We start from the raw sequence: 16,261 nt of genomic DNA, 5'->3' as shown, positions 1-16,261 counted from the left end.
GTGAAAACGTCCGTTGCGTGCCACACAACCTGAGGCAGTATAAAGTGAAAAATATTGCATGAATGCAACATGAATGTTTTGCACGACTGCTTGCCTTGGATTGCACATATAAAAAGTTATCTGTACGTAGGAGTACTGGTTAGGAGTGAAGGCAGCACAGAGAAACATTTCCAAATGACAGCCTGGATAAACGTGTTGCAATGAGATGTTAATATTGCAAAAACCAAGCTGCTGATATATATCATAGGCTTAGTACTTTGTACCCATAAAAATTATACATGTATATTCTATGACATGCAGGCTCAGTAGAAATCGCCACTGATAAACCATGGTCCTCTGAGTGATAAACAGTCTTCAATGTGACACATGAGCAGCAAATATTTTTGATTGTGTGATAAATATTATCTTTTACTCAGGATGAGGCTTGTGATCGTATCAGCCTGTGGTATGCTATCTCAGGGTGTGTGAGAAGAACTTTACCAAAATTCAATGTAAGTACAGTACTGTATAGCTTAATTATTTTTTCCAGGTATTTTGGCTGGAATATCTGTTCTTTTTAAAATTTTCAGTTAAAAGAAAAGTATCCCTAATTATTATCATATTAATGGGTATATTTTATTGTGATATCTATTGTCTGGCATGTGTTTCCAGGGTAAACTGTGTTACATAATATGAGTAGTAAGTATGTGGTACCGTAAACTAACTTTCAAGTAATATGATTAGATGTTTTTTCATGCTACGAACTCCTGGAAGTGTGACTATCTAGGGCTGAAGTGAGTAATTGCTAACTGTTAACTTAATAAGAGCAGCAGCCAAATGCCTTTATGCATTTTACAGTATAAATGTGACGTGTTCTTATAAACCATCAGTAAATGAGCAACAAAAGGAAAAGCGGAGAATAAATGCATATTCCAAACATTTTAATGAGACTGTTTTTGTTGCAAACAGGTATTCTGCTGTTAATAAAAATGATGTTTTAATACTTAAATTTATGTAATCAAGCAAGTGCAGAGAAATACATTAAGTGCTGCAACTATGGGAGGAGATTGTTTAAAGGCCGGATGTGAAGGATGTCAACGTTGAAGGCACTTCAGAAGGTCAGCACTGCGCGGATACTGCAATGAGAAAAAAGAAAATGTGATAGGCTGGGAAATGAAGAACGACAGTCAACAGAACAGCAGAGAACAAAGTGGTGTAAGTGCCTGACAAGGAACCAAAATTCTATTTTTAGAACAATGATTCTAATATGCACTGACTGCGTATAGGAAATGTTCTTCTCACCTCTTTCCAGCATGCATGAGGTCAAATCCCTCATTTATCTGCTCAAAGGGCAGGGTGTGGGTAACAAACTCATCCACCTTCAACTTCTTATTCATGTAGTCTTCCACCAATTTAGGAACACTCTCCACACTCTTCCAGCCTGGGGGTGAATATGAAAAGCAGTTTTACAACTGTAATTGGCAAGGCACTTATTCCCCAAAAAACGACATAAATAGCTGGTAAATGTTTACTTGGTAGAACAACTAAATTACCACAAATAATACCAAGCTACAGCATCTCCTTTGTTCCATTTACATGTGGACTATGTGGATTTATATGCTAAAAAGGTTTGAAAACAGCCTATGCCCACTACAATTATTTAATGATCACCTCAAGGCTAATAAAATACCACTATATATACACACACACATTTTCATTAGAAAAGCAATTTGTTATCTTTATGTCAAATTATTAAAAGATAAGTTTTAGCTCCAGTTTCAATTCTGCCTAATAAAAGTGGGTGCTATAAAAACCCAAGTGCCCATTGACTCTTCAGTCTAGAACTGCCTCCTGTCTCAGATGATAATATGCAAAAGGGTTTGAACTTGCAGAAAGTGGAACTGCTGCCAGGCCACATTAAGCGTTTTATAACAAGAAACTCTCTAAAACAGTCACCCACCTCCAAAGGCTGTTCCCCTCCACACTCGGCCTGTCACCAGCTGGAATGGTCTGGTTGAGATCTCCTGTCCAGCTCCGGCTACACCGATGATGACACTTTCCCCCCATCCTTTGTGGCATGCCTCCAGAGCAGCTCTCTGAAATAATAAACTGGTCATTTTCTGGTTTCTATGCACTGCCAACTTATGAATAGTGCTTTACATGCTGCTTGTGCCACCTGTCGACTACACTGAACACAATGCATATCTGCACTGGCTCTTCTACGGACACATACAGCCCAACTAAGATGATACATGAACACTATTAACTTATAACAGTGCTGTGCATGTTGCTCATTAGTGTATCTATGCGAGGTGCTGCATGTTTCGCATAACAAAATGTGAACACAAAGCGAGTCTCACCATGATTTGCACATTTCCAATGCACTCAAAGGAATAGTCCACACCCCCGTCAGTCATCTCCACCAGAACCTCCTGGATGGGCTTGCTGTGGTCTTTGGGGTTCACAAAGTCAGTGGCTCCGAACTCCTTGGCTTTCTCAAATTTTGCAGGGTTGAGGTCCACACCAATGATCCTGGTTGCCCCTGCTACCTTGCAACCCATTATAACAGCCAAGCCAACAGCTCCAAGGCCAAATATAGCGCACGTGGAACCAGGCTCAACCTGAGTGTGCATGAGGAAGAATAAAAATGTGAGAATTCAAGCATTAAATAATTATTCTGCAAATAGAAAAGAAAAGTATGAACCTGAAATGTGTTTTGCCTGATGTAGCCTAATCACATTTACTTATACAAATAACAGAGTTGGATTTTTTTTTGCTTGTTATAGTGAGTTACACGGCAATTCATTTCTCTTTTTAATGCATGTACCAGGGATTAAAAAGGTGACAAAAACGTGGAAACACACATCCGGTCCCATGTCATTCTTTTTGTAAACATACCATTAAATGTTTTTTGAAATGTTGCTAGAAAATTTGTTAATGCATCATTGTCTGTTAACAACTAGGAAAGTGACCCCTTGGCAACAATTCATATTCACATCAAATCAAAGCATGATTAATATGGGTGACCCATTTCAGAGTGAGACCTGGAAACAGTGACGAAATTTGAATTTCTCTTTAATGGTCCTTTGAGGCTGCACTTGGCAAAAAACATGCCTTGCATAAAGAGCTTTAAACAATAAAATGTGTCACAATTTTTCAGCAGTGTTTATCTCTGTTAGAGGAAAAGAAATAAACTTTTTTTGTTGTTGTTGTCGTCAGGAGGCAGTCTTATAGCGTAGCCGTCAGCCTGTGATACCTACCTTGGCAGTGTTAAGAGCAGCACCGTAACCTGTAGAAATGCCACATCCAAGAAGGCACACTTTATCCAGCGGAGCCTTCTCGTTCACCTTGGCCAAAGAGATGTCGGCCACCACGGTGTACTCAGAGAAGGTGCTGGTGCCCATGAAGTGAAACACTGGCTTTCCCTTGCAAGTGAAGCGTGAGGTCTTGTCAGGGAGCAGGCCCTGGCCCTGGGTTATTCTGCAGGGTGGAAGCACGAGGGGGGGGAGGGAAATTGGGTCATTTTATCTGCGTATGTTGAAACGCAGTTGCTGTGTACCTCAACGAAGGGCAGGCAGACGGTCAAACTGATGATGACTGAGCTCTGATTTGTTTGCCCTGGAGTGAGGTGCCTGAGGCAGTGAGATCATCTACTGAGGCCCAAGTTCTGCCACAGAGACATACATTTTTAAATTTCAGTCGCATCACTGAAAAAAGTTGCATAAATTAGGCTGACAACATTACCTAATTTTCTGGCAAAGGTTGGTCTTGGGATTTTTGCAGAATTTGCATTCGCCACACTGTGGTACATACAATGGAATGACGGTATCACCTTTGTCAAAGAGAATTGCCAATGATTAAAATCATAAAAAGAGTACTTATTTGTATAACTGCAGAAATGGGGGTTTATGTTTAAATATTTTCCACTGGTGGCTCCATACCTGGCTTAAATTTGGTGACACCCTCACCGACACTCTCAACTGTCCCAGCACCCTCATGGCCCAAGATGACGGGGAAAAGTCCCTCGGGGTCACTGCCACTCAGGGTGTAGGCATCTGTATGACACACTCCTGTGGCAAAGACCTGAGAGGCAGAGTGTTTTTTTTTTAAAACTCACGTCAGACACAGCTGCTAGATGTAAGAGTATTGTAAAAACATCTTAGGCCTGATCTTCGCAGTATTTTCTCAACATAATGTGTAAGTCATACCTCGTTTATGAAAACAACATAATCATCCACATTATGTCTGTTTGCACAGTGTAAAACAAAGGCTAAGTGTGATTCTTCCGGGGGTAGAGCCATTTCTCTTCTTTTCATGCTGATAAGGCATGTCCCCAAAAAGAATACAGAAGCTGGATACAATCTATAGGGAGCCTCCTCACTGAGCTGGCCTTCCTAATCAGTTGCATTCATGTTGGGCTTTCCTGGCATGGAAGAAGTGTCGGGCAGTGGTTCGGTTTACCTTGATGCGGACTTCATGGGCCTTGGGTGGTGCTACCTCCACCTCTTCAATGGAAAGGGGTTTCCCAGGTTCCCAGGCAACAGCTGCCTTGCACTTGATCACCTGAGGGCAAAGCACGTCGCCTGTTGGTTTTTTTTTTCCTTCATACAATGCTGCTGCAATTAAATGAGTAACCGCAGCTTCACGGTGGCCGTGACGGGCCCGAGCTAATTGCACAGCGCGGTTAGACTTTGAACAGTGTCCACGCTTATGCAAGAGTTGCCATATTTTAACTGCCGGACTAACCGTGACCGTTCTGCTTTCGTACCGTTGACACAGTCTTTCCAATCGCCTCGTATTTTCGATGCTAAATGGACGAGACGTGGCAGCAGTCTATCGTTCACCAACACTAGTTTCAATGCGCTTTAATGCCTTCAGATTTTGAAAAGTGTCTCTCGGGACAAGCATAGGAGCAACGTGCAGATACCAGTTGCGACCGCCTGACCCCGGATCCCTGTGAACTAATTGAACTGTGATTCTTTGTACTTGTTCATTCAACAGACGTTAATACGTTAATTAAAAGAAACTTTTTTTTTTTTAATTCATTTTTTTTTTTTACGTAAGTTTGACGCCACCTTAACGATACATGCATGAGGGAAGACTGCGTTTCAAATATTCCTTGTCTACTTCGTAGCGAAGCTTCTTACTTTTCCGGCCGTCTCCATGTTCCTTCCTTCTGCGAGAGATGACGGGGCGGCGCGCGCGGCCGTAAAGGAGTCAACGTCCGGGCCAATCAGAGAGCGGACGTCTCGTGACGCGCTCACGGCGGATGCCCGGTCGGGGGGCAACGGCTTCACACACGTTTAGAAAATAACTCAAAAAATAATTCTCATTGCTTCTTAAAGAGCGGATATAAATACCGACATTTGAGTGTCAAAGCTCATTCTTGACCTTGGAAGTAATAGTTTGAAATAATGAATATACTAAACGTGGGAAGATGAGGCTATTGATTTGCATTTAACAGTGGTGGTGGAAGTATTCAGAAGGCTAACTTAAGTAAAAGTACTTTTGCCACATTATAAAAAAAAAAATACTCCATTACAGGAAAAAAAACTGCATTGAAATTTTTACCTAAGTATAACCAGGAAAATGTATTAAAAGTACTGTGAGTGATTTTTATTACTGATACATTCACGTGTAAGCGGCATGTTAATGTTGTAGCTGGACGTGTGGAGTTAATTTGATTAATAATTTGGTTTTCACATTATCTGCCCCTCCTGCAGACAACGTGAAAACGGCCTTCTAGTGTCAATCTCTGCGCACACATCATCCCGTAGCCCGGAAACCAGACCCCGTCAGCGAGCTCATGCAAATCCAAATTTGGCGTGGCGATGCCAGGCTAATCATTTGGCACAGTGAAGGTCAGACATCCAAGGGGGGTAATAAGCAAAGCACATTTTAGACTGGTGGGAAACTTTCACAATACTCTCTGAGCTAGATTTGGGTACTTGGTGTACAAAGTGTTTTTATTTCTGCTCTGGGTAACGTTGGATAAAAACACCGTATGTGTTCCGCAATGTTCCATAATGTCAATGACTTTCGAAGAGAGACCTGACAATATAAAATAAACACACAATTACAAAGCACCTTTTAATCAAGGCCTTCAACAAAAATGTGACAGAATTTTGCTAAGACAAATTATGAATATTAAAATGTTTTCACTAACATTGAATAAAGTCCGATTTCCTACACATTTTCCCACATCTGACAACAGTAGCGCATGGAAGTCTGTGAATGTGTCTCCTGAGATCTATATCAGAAGCACAAACATCTGTCATGGCCAAACAATTTAACACAGTCAGCACATGGTAATGACATGCCTGTTCACAAAGGGAGCCTATAACCCTTCATAACAGGATGACAAGGTCCCTGCTGTGTTACACCTTTTAAATAAAAATCACGGAGATCTGACACAGCTTCAAAACTGTTACAAAAATAAAACAAAATGAGAAGATCCACTCAAGTTCTACAAATAGAGTCAATGTCCATGTTCTGAGTACAACAGGCAAGGCACTGGAATGGAACGCAGCCTTTTCACTGGAGCAGGTGTAGACAGGGATGAAAAGATCCCACCAGACCGTCACTCTCAGATCATCTCCCACCTATAAGTAAACAAAAAGAAAAAGATCACACACAAGTACCTTCACACCAGGAAAGACAACTAAACATTTTGGAACATGAAAAAAAGGGCCAACCTCTGAATCCACGTCCGCCACCACCTCCTCTTCCTCTGAAGCCTCCTCCTCCGCCGCGACCACCACCTCCAAATCCTCCTCCACGGCCACCTCCCCCCCTGCCGCCTCGAAATCCACCTGAAACAAAAACAAAAGCAAAGCAGAATTAATCAGACCACTTTTCCAAGCCATGCAATGAATAGGTTTTCATTTTCACTCTAAATCCACAGCAAATAAGACAGAGATAAGCGGAAGTGCCTAAGTGTTTTTTTTATTTTTTATTTATTTTTTTGTTTATTTATTCAGAGTAGTTTCACTGAGAGGCAACCTCTCTTTTACAGGAACACTCTGATTATATGTACATAGTTACACACATTCCCAAATGAAAGCTGCCCAGCACAACCAGAGTCTGATTTAATCCTGCCAGGTCACAAGCTCGCTTCTCTAAACTTTAGGCCACCACTGCCCGTTGATCTACATATTCATCAACAATAGGAGACAGGATTAATTAAAATGAGACAATAAGTTTGGATGCCTCACCTCCACGACCGCCCCCTCTTCCTCCACCTCTACCCCCACCTCGGCCTCCTCTTGGCGGCCCCTTCTCTCCCGGTGGCCTGGGGAGGAATCTCTGCAGCGGGAGGAGCTTCATTGGATCTATATAAAACTAACAGAGAAGATGCAAATTACAAATGGTTTATTACACAGAGGTACTGTAATTTTTTCAGGTATGTAAATAAACTACTTTAAAATGTTAGTGACGTTTTATACCTTCTGCAGTTTCTTAAATGAAGATGCCTTCATATTTTCAGAAAGTTTGACTGAAAAATACTGCAAAGATAAGTTAAGGAATGATCAGGAAAAGAAAGAATGATATTTAATCCATGGATGGTCACCTTTATTTATTTATGTTTTTCAGAAGTCCTGAGAATGAAAAAAGAGCAACAGAAAGGATACAAAATCCCGGAGCTGGCCGAATATCTCATCCACCTTCCCGATCTGCTCCTTGTTTTCCAAGTACACTGGGGCATTGAAGTAGGGGACCTTGTTTTCCTCCGTTGTACACTTACACACGATATCATCTTCACATGGATGCATGAACTCTCCCAGTGCTGCAGAGTGGAAAGACATTCAAACACAGTTAGTTGTGTAAAACATGGAGTAGCCATCACGACTAAGGACCAGTTTCAATTTCTGTCCCTGCCTACTGTATAAATTGGGAAGTGGTTGAGGGACTTCTGGTTGACTTATTGAACCATTATCATGCAATTTCTGTAAGTCTGCAACTCTGCAGACTTTGCACAAGGAGATGTCCCACAATGCACGCTGCGACATCAAAACAGCGATGGCAGTGGAGTTTTTGATAACTTAGAAAAAGAAACAACAACAAAAGATGCAAGGAGTTGGCAGAAAGAAAGTGTGCCAGGCCTCATACTACATTTAGGGGACTTGTATTCACTTCATGAAGATGGGATGAAGTTTACAACTTGTGAGTGTTTAGAAAACCCAAGATGGCTGTAACATTGCCTGAGCGTTAAAAATAACGTGCACTGACAATGTAGCACAAAATCTATGAAGTTTAGGTTTAATTACCATGGAGATCAGACTGCACATATTATTACACCCAGTGTCTGATATATTGGAGTAGGCTAGAAAACAGGTAACTATCGTAACTTTTGTCAGGTACAGTCGGTGATGATTCAGTGTTTAGGACACTTTGGACATTTACAAGCTACTCCCCCTATTGATGGCATTGAATCTGCCCCATCAAAAAAGCAACTTATTATAAAATCCTCTCAATTCATTACCCAAGCCTCAACCGTATTGAGCAAGATCTAATAACACTGGGGCGGATGTCTTCAACCTTACTACTTTGTGATTTGATGATCTTACCGACAACATATTCTGGAGGACCGTAGTCTTGTCTGTTGAAACCACCTCTGCCACCCCCCCGTCCAAATCCTCCACCACCTCTGCCTCCACCGAACCCTCCTCCGCCTCTGCCTCCTCCACCTCGGTTAAAACCTCCACCTCGGTTAAACCCTCCGCCTCGGTTAAATCCTCCACCTCGTCCACCTCCTCCTCTGAAAGACATTTTCTCCTCGGGTCCTCTGTGACAAAACAAAAGACGACATAAAACGCGCGAATAAGTAGTTGGTTAAATGCAGCACAGGCTTCAGCGATGTGGATTCAGAAGCGCTACACAAGTTCTTGCTAACATGCTAGCTCGAGTCAGACATCCAAACTACAAAATTCACCCGCATTTTCTAACACAAACCAATACCTTATTTATTCGCTTCCAAATATAGAGGCTGAAAAGCCCGCAACGCTATCTACACACAGTTAAAGCAAAAACACTCACAAATTTGATCAGCTAGCTGCGGATATTTACTCCGAGGGACAGCCATGCAATGACAACACGTGTGACCAGAGACTGCCGCAAAGGTATTCACTAGTGTCGTGAAGTGTCGTAAATTTACACCCCCTCCCCTGCCGTCAAATATTTAAAAGAGCAGAGAGCGAGCTGCTTGACTCATCTGCACAAAAACACAACGAACTGGGTCAGTACGACTTCGCAGAGTAAAGCATTCGTATAGTAGGGCGCAAAGCTATTTCCCTGTGACTTGGTGGTGTGCGCCGATGTAAATATTCCGACCCAATCCTATGTTCAAATGCAGAAATAACTATCGGAAAACATCACTCCACAATGTCAACAACGGGGCAGGTAAGAAAATAACATGTGTACGGGGGGCGTTAGTCGACCATTACAAAAACAGCGACCACGCCCGGCCAGAACAGGCTCAAGACCACAGTGTGGGTGCCAACCGAGCAGCGACCACAAGTTTTTCCACCCCCCTCTCAGGTGATCAGGTGCAAGGCAGCTGTTGCCTGGGGACCTGGCAGGCCCCTGGTCATTGACGATGTGGAGGTGGCCCCACCCAAGGCCCATGAAGTCCGCATCAAGGTCAGCTGCTCATCCCGCAACGTTTGACCGCAACACAAGGAGACACGAGCATAGTTATGACCTGGAACTTTGGTTATAAATGTATGCGACTGTGAGAAGCTGCAGAGCAAAGTTCTCAGTGTTGACAGCTGCTGATTTCTCAGTGGTAATTATTGGGAAACGTGGCATAATAATTTACCCAGGAATAAGGATAAGAATTGTGTTACTCAAGTGGGTATTAGTTCTAGTCTTTAGTTTGATCATGTGGACGATAAATGCTGACATGAAACATTTGAATACATTTGACTGGCTCTTTCTAAGTTTTGTTTCCTGTTGATATGCACATTTTCATACCAATCACATCCACCTCATAAAGGCGTCAGGTGAACACAGCACCCTAACTGTTTTGTACAGATTGTTGCCACCAGCGTGTGCCACACAGACTGGGAATGCCTGTATGGGACTAGAAAAGGGATGAAGTCTAGACCATTCCCATTAATTCTCGGCCATGAAGCGGCAGGGGTAGTGGAGAGTGTTGGTCCAGAAGTCACCAAATTCTCCCCGGGTAAATTATACAGCTCACAGCGAACCAGCCGACATTTGGTTGGATTAATTTCTCTTTTTTTAATACATAGAGCTCTGACTGAAGTAGTTTGCTTCTTGTTGTTTTCAGGGGATAAAGTTATTCCTCTTTTTCTGCCTCAGTGTGGGGAATGCGAACGATGTCAGAGTCCTAAAACAAACCACTGCAGGAGGAACTGGTGATTTCATTACCCCATGTTTACACACAGACATGCACCTTTGCTCTATTGTTTTTCATGGTGTCTCACTATACATTGTTGCTTTTTTTTTTTTTTTTTGTGGCTTTTAGGGCAAATACACAAATGGGTGTTTTGGCTGATGGCACAAGCAGGATATCTTGCAAGGGGCAGCAGGTGTTCCAGTTCCTAGGTGTCAGTTCTTTCTCCCAGTACACTGTGGTTCCTGACACCTCACTTGCAAAGATAAGAAGCGATGCACCGCTGGATAAAGTTTGTCTGCTAGGTTGCGGTGTCTCGACTGGTTATGGTGCAGCTGTTAAAACAGGCAAGGTAAGAGGATACACATCTGCTTCACGCTTGCGTTCAAATCATGGCTTGAATTCTCATCAACTCTGATGTGGACCAGTGCTTGTGTCTATGCAAACCCTGCCTCTCCTTAGAACAAGAGACATGCAGATGCAAGAAATTTACAAACGTTTATTTACAAACACGACCGGTTATGAACAGTTTAGCTCATTATAACAAAATGGACTTACCATATGAAGGAAAACATCTTAGTTGTAATTTGTATCTGCCATTTTCCTCGGTTGTTGCCCATTGTACACAGTAGCGTGGTGTTGACAGTTATTTATTTTCCCCACTTGATAGCAGTATATAACATGAACACCATATAAGAGTAATGAATGGGCTAAATAGAACTAAGAAGTTACATAATCCACATCTTCTGTTTTTCTATAGTGTTTTGTATTTTAAAATAAGCTGAATACAAAATCAACCAAACAAAGTTTTGTGGAAAAGGCTAAAGGGCTGTAGAAAAAGATACAGATGTGTAGGATGTCACCCTTAAACACAACATATAGAAGATGATCAAAAGTGTCTTGAATATCGAACAAACTTCGGACTGCTCAGTAGCAATGTAAGGATAAACTCTTGCCTGAAAACCAATGATAGAGCATTCTTGTGTTCCTGATAAGAATCTGTTCTTTCAAAATACTCCAGCTAATGGAAAATTCAAGTGTGGTGACTCTAAAGTAAAATTCAATTAGGATTTTTGAAATGATATAACAGTATGTTTAATTTAAACAGCACTTTTTTTAATGAGGCTTGGAAAGTCCTTGACAAACAATGAATAAAAGCCAATAAGGCTTAAAACTCTGGTTAATTAAAAGCAGGCTTACATAAGAATAAAAAGGGCCAATACAAGTCCAATAGAAAACAGTAAAATTAATATATCAATCAGTATCAATATATCAGTCATCTGTAAACACGATGAAGTGGTCTCATCAGGTGTCGCTTTAACAGCGTGACCCCCACACTGTGTGCATCTAGGTTGAAAAAAATTCCGTGTGTGCCGTGTTTGGGCTCGGAGCTGTCGGACTGGCCGCCGTCATGGGCTGCCAGGCCGCCGGGGCGAAAAGGATCATCGGGGTTGACATCAACCCTGACAAGTTTGCGAAAGCCGTGGTGTTTGGAGCCACTGAATGTGTCGACCCCGGAGATCACAGCCGGCCCATCCAGGAGGTTCTGGCAGAGATGACAGGCGGAGGTGTGGACTACGCTCTGGAGTGTGTCGGAAGTCCAGCTATCATGGTGGGTGTGGGATGATTACACACGTTCTTTTCCACATTCTAGTTTCACCGGAGTCTGTGAATATTTAAATGTATCTTAAATGCAGCATCACTTGTCCTAGAGCGCTGCACTTGAGTCTACAATAGATGCCTGGGGCACCTGTGTGATTGCTGGGTGGACAGAGACAGAAGCAATGAGCGTTGTGGTTGAGAAGATCCTGATGGGACGCACCTTGAAGGGGACTTACTTTGGAGGTGAATTTCTTCAGATTACAATGTTTTGTCTGATCAACAGTCCCAAAGTAACCAATTTATACATCTATAAACCAGAGAAAAGCAAGAACCAGTGAATGTTGTGCAGTTGTGCTTGATTTAATGACTCAAACAGTGGAGGGATTATCGATACTGCTGTCGATCCATCAGTCAGTTAATGGTTTTAGGGGTTTTAATGAAAGTCCCCCACAATCAAAAAGGCTTCTTTCTTGAGTTACTGTTCACTGAGAAGAGGCGGGTCGCTTCAAGCTAGCTAGACCAGAATGCAATGCAGCCACGACAAATGCTAAATGTTAAGTAAAGCAGGAGGTCCTTGGTCATAATATTTATATCCAAAAAAAGTAGGATCACACTTTAAAGTAATGTACATGTACAGTGTGTAAACATATGCTGACCTTCTGTTAAAAGCATCAAGCCCTAACCCAGTATCTTGATTACGTTTTGCTGGGAAACAAAAAATCTCTAAATTTAGTGAAGTGGGTCCACCAGTGCAACAACATCTGATATGGGCTGGACATCAGTGATTTAATAATCTCTATCATAACTGAAGTGTCCAAGGACACTAGTCACTTAAGGACCTAAGGCAATCAACCTGGACGTTATTGTGAGAGATGACAAGAAAATAAGTGCCTTTTTCAGCAGCGCCTGAACCCCAACATGGAGGGTCTTCATGCGCTCCATGTTGGGGTTCATGAGGACTCAGTTTCCTCATCCCTCTTTCAAAGGCTGGAAGAGTGTGCAGGATGTGCCTAACCTGGTGGACGACTACATGAACAACAAGCTGAAGCTGGATGAGTTTATCACCCACACCCTCCTGCTGGATCAAATCAATGTGGCCTTTGACCTTTTGAAAAGTGGGAAAAGGTAAGACCGGATTTATTTGTGGCTGCTAGTTTTTGGGCTTTTGCCGCTGATGTGTGCATGCGCGTCTCCCTGCATTACTCGAAATACGGGGGCAAAAATCTGTTCACGTAGTCACATTATTGGGACTCATCCTATTTGTGACAAAAAGCTGGTCCTCACAAAGTTAATCATTTAAGACTTGGTTTGCGGTTAAGGTTAGCGTTGGGGTTAAGCACAGCATTTTCCTAAATACCTTGACCTAGCAGTTGTATGTCAAACTGCTGCAGTGGCCGTCTTTGCAAAATACGTCTGTTCCTTTTTTTTAATGTCAAAACTGTGCTCCCACACGTCATGGAATATCTGCCACATAAAGTACACTTACATGGATGGATCACCGTACGGGCCTGCCAGTCACAGGCCCAGGGGCCTGAGATGACAGGAGCCCCCTGGTCTTTCCCCTGTCAGGAAAACAACAAATATTTTACAAACTGATAACTTTTCAGGAACATACATACAGTATGTGTAATATAAATGTACAGTATATATTATTCTATATTATATATTGTTTCTTTCTATTAGGGCTGCAACTGACTATTTTCATCATTGATTAATCTACTCATTATATTCTTGATACATCGCTTGTCTCTGAAATTTTAAAAAAAGGAAAAAAAAAAACCAGGGAAAAACGTCCCTTACAGTTTCCCAGATTCCAAGGTCATGTATTTAAATGTCTTGCTTTGCAGGAGCAACAGTCCAAAACCCAACGATATTCAGTTAACAATTGTAGGAGACTAAGGAAACCAGCAAATATTCACATTGGAGCCAGAGATTGTTGGCTTTAAAAGGAAAAAGAAAGTACTCAAAATGATTAATCAATTATCAAAATAGTTTAGGAGTAGTTTTCTGTCTAATTGATTCATTGTCTAGTTGTGGCGATTCTCTTGTCTGTATTACATATTGGGTCTGGTGAGAAATCTGTGACTTAAGTTATCCTAATAATTGTTCTTCTTTTTTTTTCTTAGTATCCGTACTATAATCAGTCTATGAGATTCTCCAGAGGAGGCTAAACCTAAAGAGGCTACTAAGGAGGATTGACACTCGTGGCAGGGTAATATTTTGTACACCACTCTGCAGTGTATTTGTGAAATCACTCTGCCATTTTTTTCTTAAAAGATATTGATAATTAATATTCTTTCTGTGCTTGTCTTTTGCAGCAAATTAGCGCATTTGCCACTAGATGGCAGTCTCATGTCACGCAACCGCTCCTGTATTCGTGTCAGTGAATACCACCTAACTTTATAAAGACACTGTGTTTCTACCTGCGAGGAATGCTGTATTTTTATTCAGATTAAAGTCCGAGGTTGTTTTCTTCTTGTTTATCAAAGACTTGATGACCACAGAATCATCTATTATATATTTTTATATATATATATAAAAAGAGACAGCCACACAGCACCTGCAGTAACATGAAGTTTAATCTCTACATTTGTTAAACTTGGCCTCTATAGTGGTTCTAGTCTTGATAGTCGTGATAGTTGGAATTAAATACCCTTGAATAGAAGATGGGCTGAAAGACAAAGGAGCCAAATCTGTCATCAGCCACGGGGAAGTATTTGCTTCATGTTGTCAGGCTTACCAAATTTCACCCTTGGTAATATTATATATTGATTTAAAAGGGAGTCAGTGACAAGGGCTAAAATAAAAGTGGCCTTGTGGGCTGTCAGGACAGAAGACAAAAGGTTGTTTGGTGAAGGTTGTTTTCAGTTCTTCTCAGCGAAGAACTGAAATAGCCGTCAAAGGAATTTGTTTTATTGAAGTTCCATTCAGATCAAATGAAGATCCTTGGCAGTGTCCCCTGCTTTTCCATCTTTGTTTAAAATGGAAAATAAATTGGTGCTCTCCCTCCCCTGGGATCGTCTGCCTGTGTGCTATCAATCAGAGATTATACATCTTAGACCCCCCCCCCCATCCCAAAGAATCTCAAAGTTGAGAAAATTTTCGCGAAATAGAAAGTGGAGTAATGCAGAGAATGAAGCAGTAGAGAGGGATACGAGAGGGAGATGAAAAGAAAAAGACGAGTTTTAACAGGTGGTTATGTGACTGGGCACTCTCATCTGTAAATGTTGGACATGCTCACAGATTTATTAGGCTTTTCTTGGGGACATGTGTCTGAATGTCTGCCTTATCTATGAGGAAACTATCCAAAGTGATGACCATAAGTCTCCTACTGTTTCTTTTTTTTCTTTTTTTTTCCTTTTTGTGTTTGAACTCTACAACCTCTGGAATTGTCACATCATTGTGCAACTGATACAGAGAGGACATGCTATCGGAATAACAACCGAAGCATTGTACACATTCTTTAAACCATCCACCTTGTCACGCTTCACATTCATCCGTGCGGCTTTCTCTGCAGATATTGCCCGCATAGGAACCTTTTGGCATTAAGTGGCACGGAGTTGAATAGCGATGGAGACAGAAACCCTAAAATTTGCAAATCATATTTACAGTTATATTTCTGTGTTCCTTTTTTTTTTTTTTTTTTTAACCTACTGCTGTCATCACTTCACTGCGACAACTCTTTCAGACATGAGACTCCAGGAAGATAATTGACAAACAATAGAAATGCCAGACGAGGTAAATGCCACCACAAAAAATAAGGGCATGTCTGGAAAAAAATGTCAAAAAGTGCCGCCTTGCCTTTCACAATATTTAGATTGGGATCAAGAGATTTCCCCTTATTTATTAAGCCGTATCCGTGTGTGACAGACACATGATGGCACACTGAATATGATGAGAGCATGAAAATAGTAGGTGGGGATCACTGTATTTTAACAAAGACAGTGTTGTTAGTCAAAAACACAGAACATATAATTCACTATTACTGATTTACACACATGGTTAATGGGAATTGGTGTCACTCTGATTCAACGGGTACATATAATATATCCACCAGAAACTACAAATTGTACTATTTTAGAATCCCTGTTTGTATGGTTTTATATTAGTTAATTCAATACATAGAGAACAAGAGTTGCCTCTGCAAAAGCAATTAATTAGTCAATATATGATCTCCAGGAGTAGGCGTCCATTTATGACTATATTATATTTATTTAGCTTTACTTCATGTTCGTCGTGCTGACTTTCACATTCTGGCTGTTTTTTCCTCAGTGAAAACAACTGTGATATGGTGAGAATTCATAGCAAGCATCAAGAGAGACT

The 16,261-nt window shown here is 41.4% G+C and overlaps 3 protein-coding genes across 4 annotated transcripts; 1 reads left to right on the top strand and 2 right to left on the bottom strand.

Moving 5' to 3' along the window:
* Positions 1-903: 903 nt before the first annotated feature.
* On the bottom strand, positions 904-5,255 carry LOC120785579 (alcohol dehydrogenase class-3). The gene is made up of 9 exons (XM_040120410.1): positions 5,127-5,255; positions 4,441-4,542; positions 3,921-4,062; positions 3,724-3,811; positions 3,240-3,459; positions 2,340-2,600; positions 1,940-2,075; positions 1,282-1,420; positions 904-1,115 (listed from the first exon to the last, which is right to left on the bottom strand). Exons 1-9 carry the CDS (start codon positions 5,142-5,144, stop codon positions 1,091-1,093), a joined length of 1,131 nt encoding a protein of 376 aa, XP_039976344.1. The 5' UTR covers positions 5,145-5,255; the 3' UTR covers positions 904-1,090.
* An 800-nt stretch (positions 5,256-6,055) lies between these two features.
* On the bottom strand, positions 6,056-9,469 carry gar1 (GAR1 homolog, ribonucleoprotein). Of its 2 annotated transcripts, none has more exons than XM_040119979.1 (7): positions 9,016-9,469; positions 8,547-8,764; positions 7,611-7,765; positions 7,425-7,484; positions 7,194-7,320; positions 6,675-6,791; positions 6,056-6,581 (listed from the first exon to the last, which is right to left on the bottom strand). In XM_040119979.1, exons 2-7 carry the CDS (start codon positions 8,746-8,748, stop codon positions 6,571-6,573), a joined length of 672 nt encoding a protein of 223 aa, XP_039975913.1. In that variant the 5' UTR covers positions 8,749-8,764; positions 9,016-9,469; the 3' UTR covers positions 6,056-6,570. The 2 variants fall into 2 exon arrangements, with proteins under 2 accessions (XP_039975913.1, XP_039975914.1); XM_040119980.1 differs by having other exon boundaries at positions 8,938-9,033.
* LOC120785338 (alcohol dehydrogenase class-3-like) lies at positions 9,142-14,367 on the top strand. Its single transcript, XM_040119978.1, has 11 exons — positions 9,142-9,214; positions 9,332-9,378; positions 9,517-9,618; positions 10,012-10,162; positions 10,271-10,358; positions 10,469-10,688; positions 11,688-11,948; positions 12,049-12,181; positions 12,925-13,063; positions 14,065-14,150; positions 14,257-14,367. Exons 2-10 carry the CDS (start codon positions 9,361-9,363, stop codon positions 14,087-14,089), a joined length of 1,137 nt encoding a protein of 378 aa, XP_039975912.1. The 5' UTR covers positions 9,142-9,214; positions 9,332-9,360; the 3' UTR covers positions 14,090-14,150; positions 14,257-14,367.
* Positions 14,368-16,261: the final 1,894 nt, after the last annotated feature.

Source organism: Xiphias gladius, chromosome 23 (genome assembly GCF_016859285.1).
Source record: "Xiphias gladius isolate SHS-SW01 ecotype Sanya breed wild chromosome 23, ASM1685928v1, whole genome shotgun sequence".
NCBI classification, from domain to species: Eukaryota; Metazoa; Chordata; class Actinopteri; order Istiophoriformes; family Xiphiidae; genus Xiphias; species Xiphias gladius.
The sequence above is the reverse complement of the archived record's forward strand: the minus strand, read 5'-3'. Positions and strand labels throughout refer to the sequence as shown.

What these genes read in the sequence shown, in the direction of transcription:
- gar1 (XM_040119979.1), bottom strand. Translation starts at nt 8,748, where the DNA reads ATGTCTTTCAGAGGAGGAGGTGGACGAGGTGGAGGATTTAACCGAGGC. An exon ending in TCCTCCAGAATATGTTGTCG is followed by an intron (nt 7,766 to 8,546) that starts GTAAGATCATCA and finishes TCCACTCTGCAG; the next exon opens with CACTGGGAGAGTTCATGCAT. An exon ending in TCGGCCAGCTCCGGGATTTT is followed by an intron (nt 7,485 to 7,610) that starts GTATCCTTTCTG and finishes TTATCTTTGCAG; the next exon opens with TATTTTTCAGTCAAACTTTC.
- LOC120785579 (XM_040120410.1), bottom strand. An exon ending in AACCTTTGCCAGAAAATTAG is followed by an intron (nt 3,460 to 3,723) that starts GTAATGTTGTCA and finishes TCCACCCTGCAG; the next exon opens with AATAACCCAGGGCCAGGGCC. An exon ending in CTGCTCTTAACACTGCCAAG is followed by an intron (nt 2,601 to 3,239) that starts GTAGGTATCACA and finishes ATGCACACTCAG; the next exon opens with GTTGAGCCTGGTTCCACGTG.
- LOC120785338 (XM_040119978.1), top strand. An exon ending in AGTCACCAAATTCTCCCCGG is followed by an intron (nt 10,163 to 10,270) that starts GTAAATTATACA and finishes TGTTGTTTTCAG; the next exon opens with GGGATAAAGTTATTCCTCTT. An exon ending in CTTTTGAAAAGTGGGAAAAG is followed by an intron (nt 13,064 to 14,064) that starts GTAAGACCGGAT and finishes TTTTTTTCTTAG; the next exon opens with TATCCGTACTATAATCAGTC.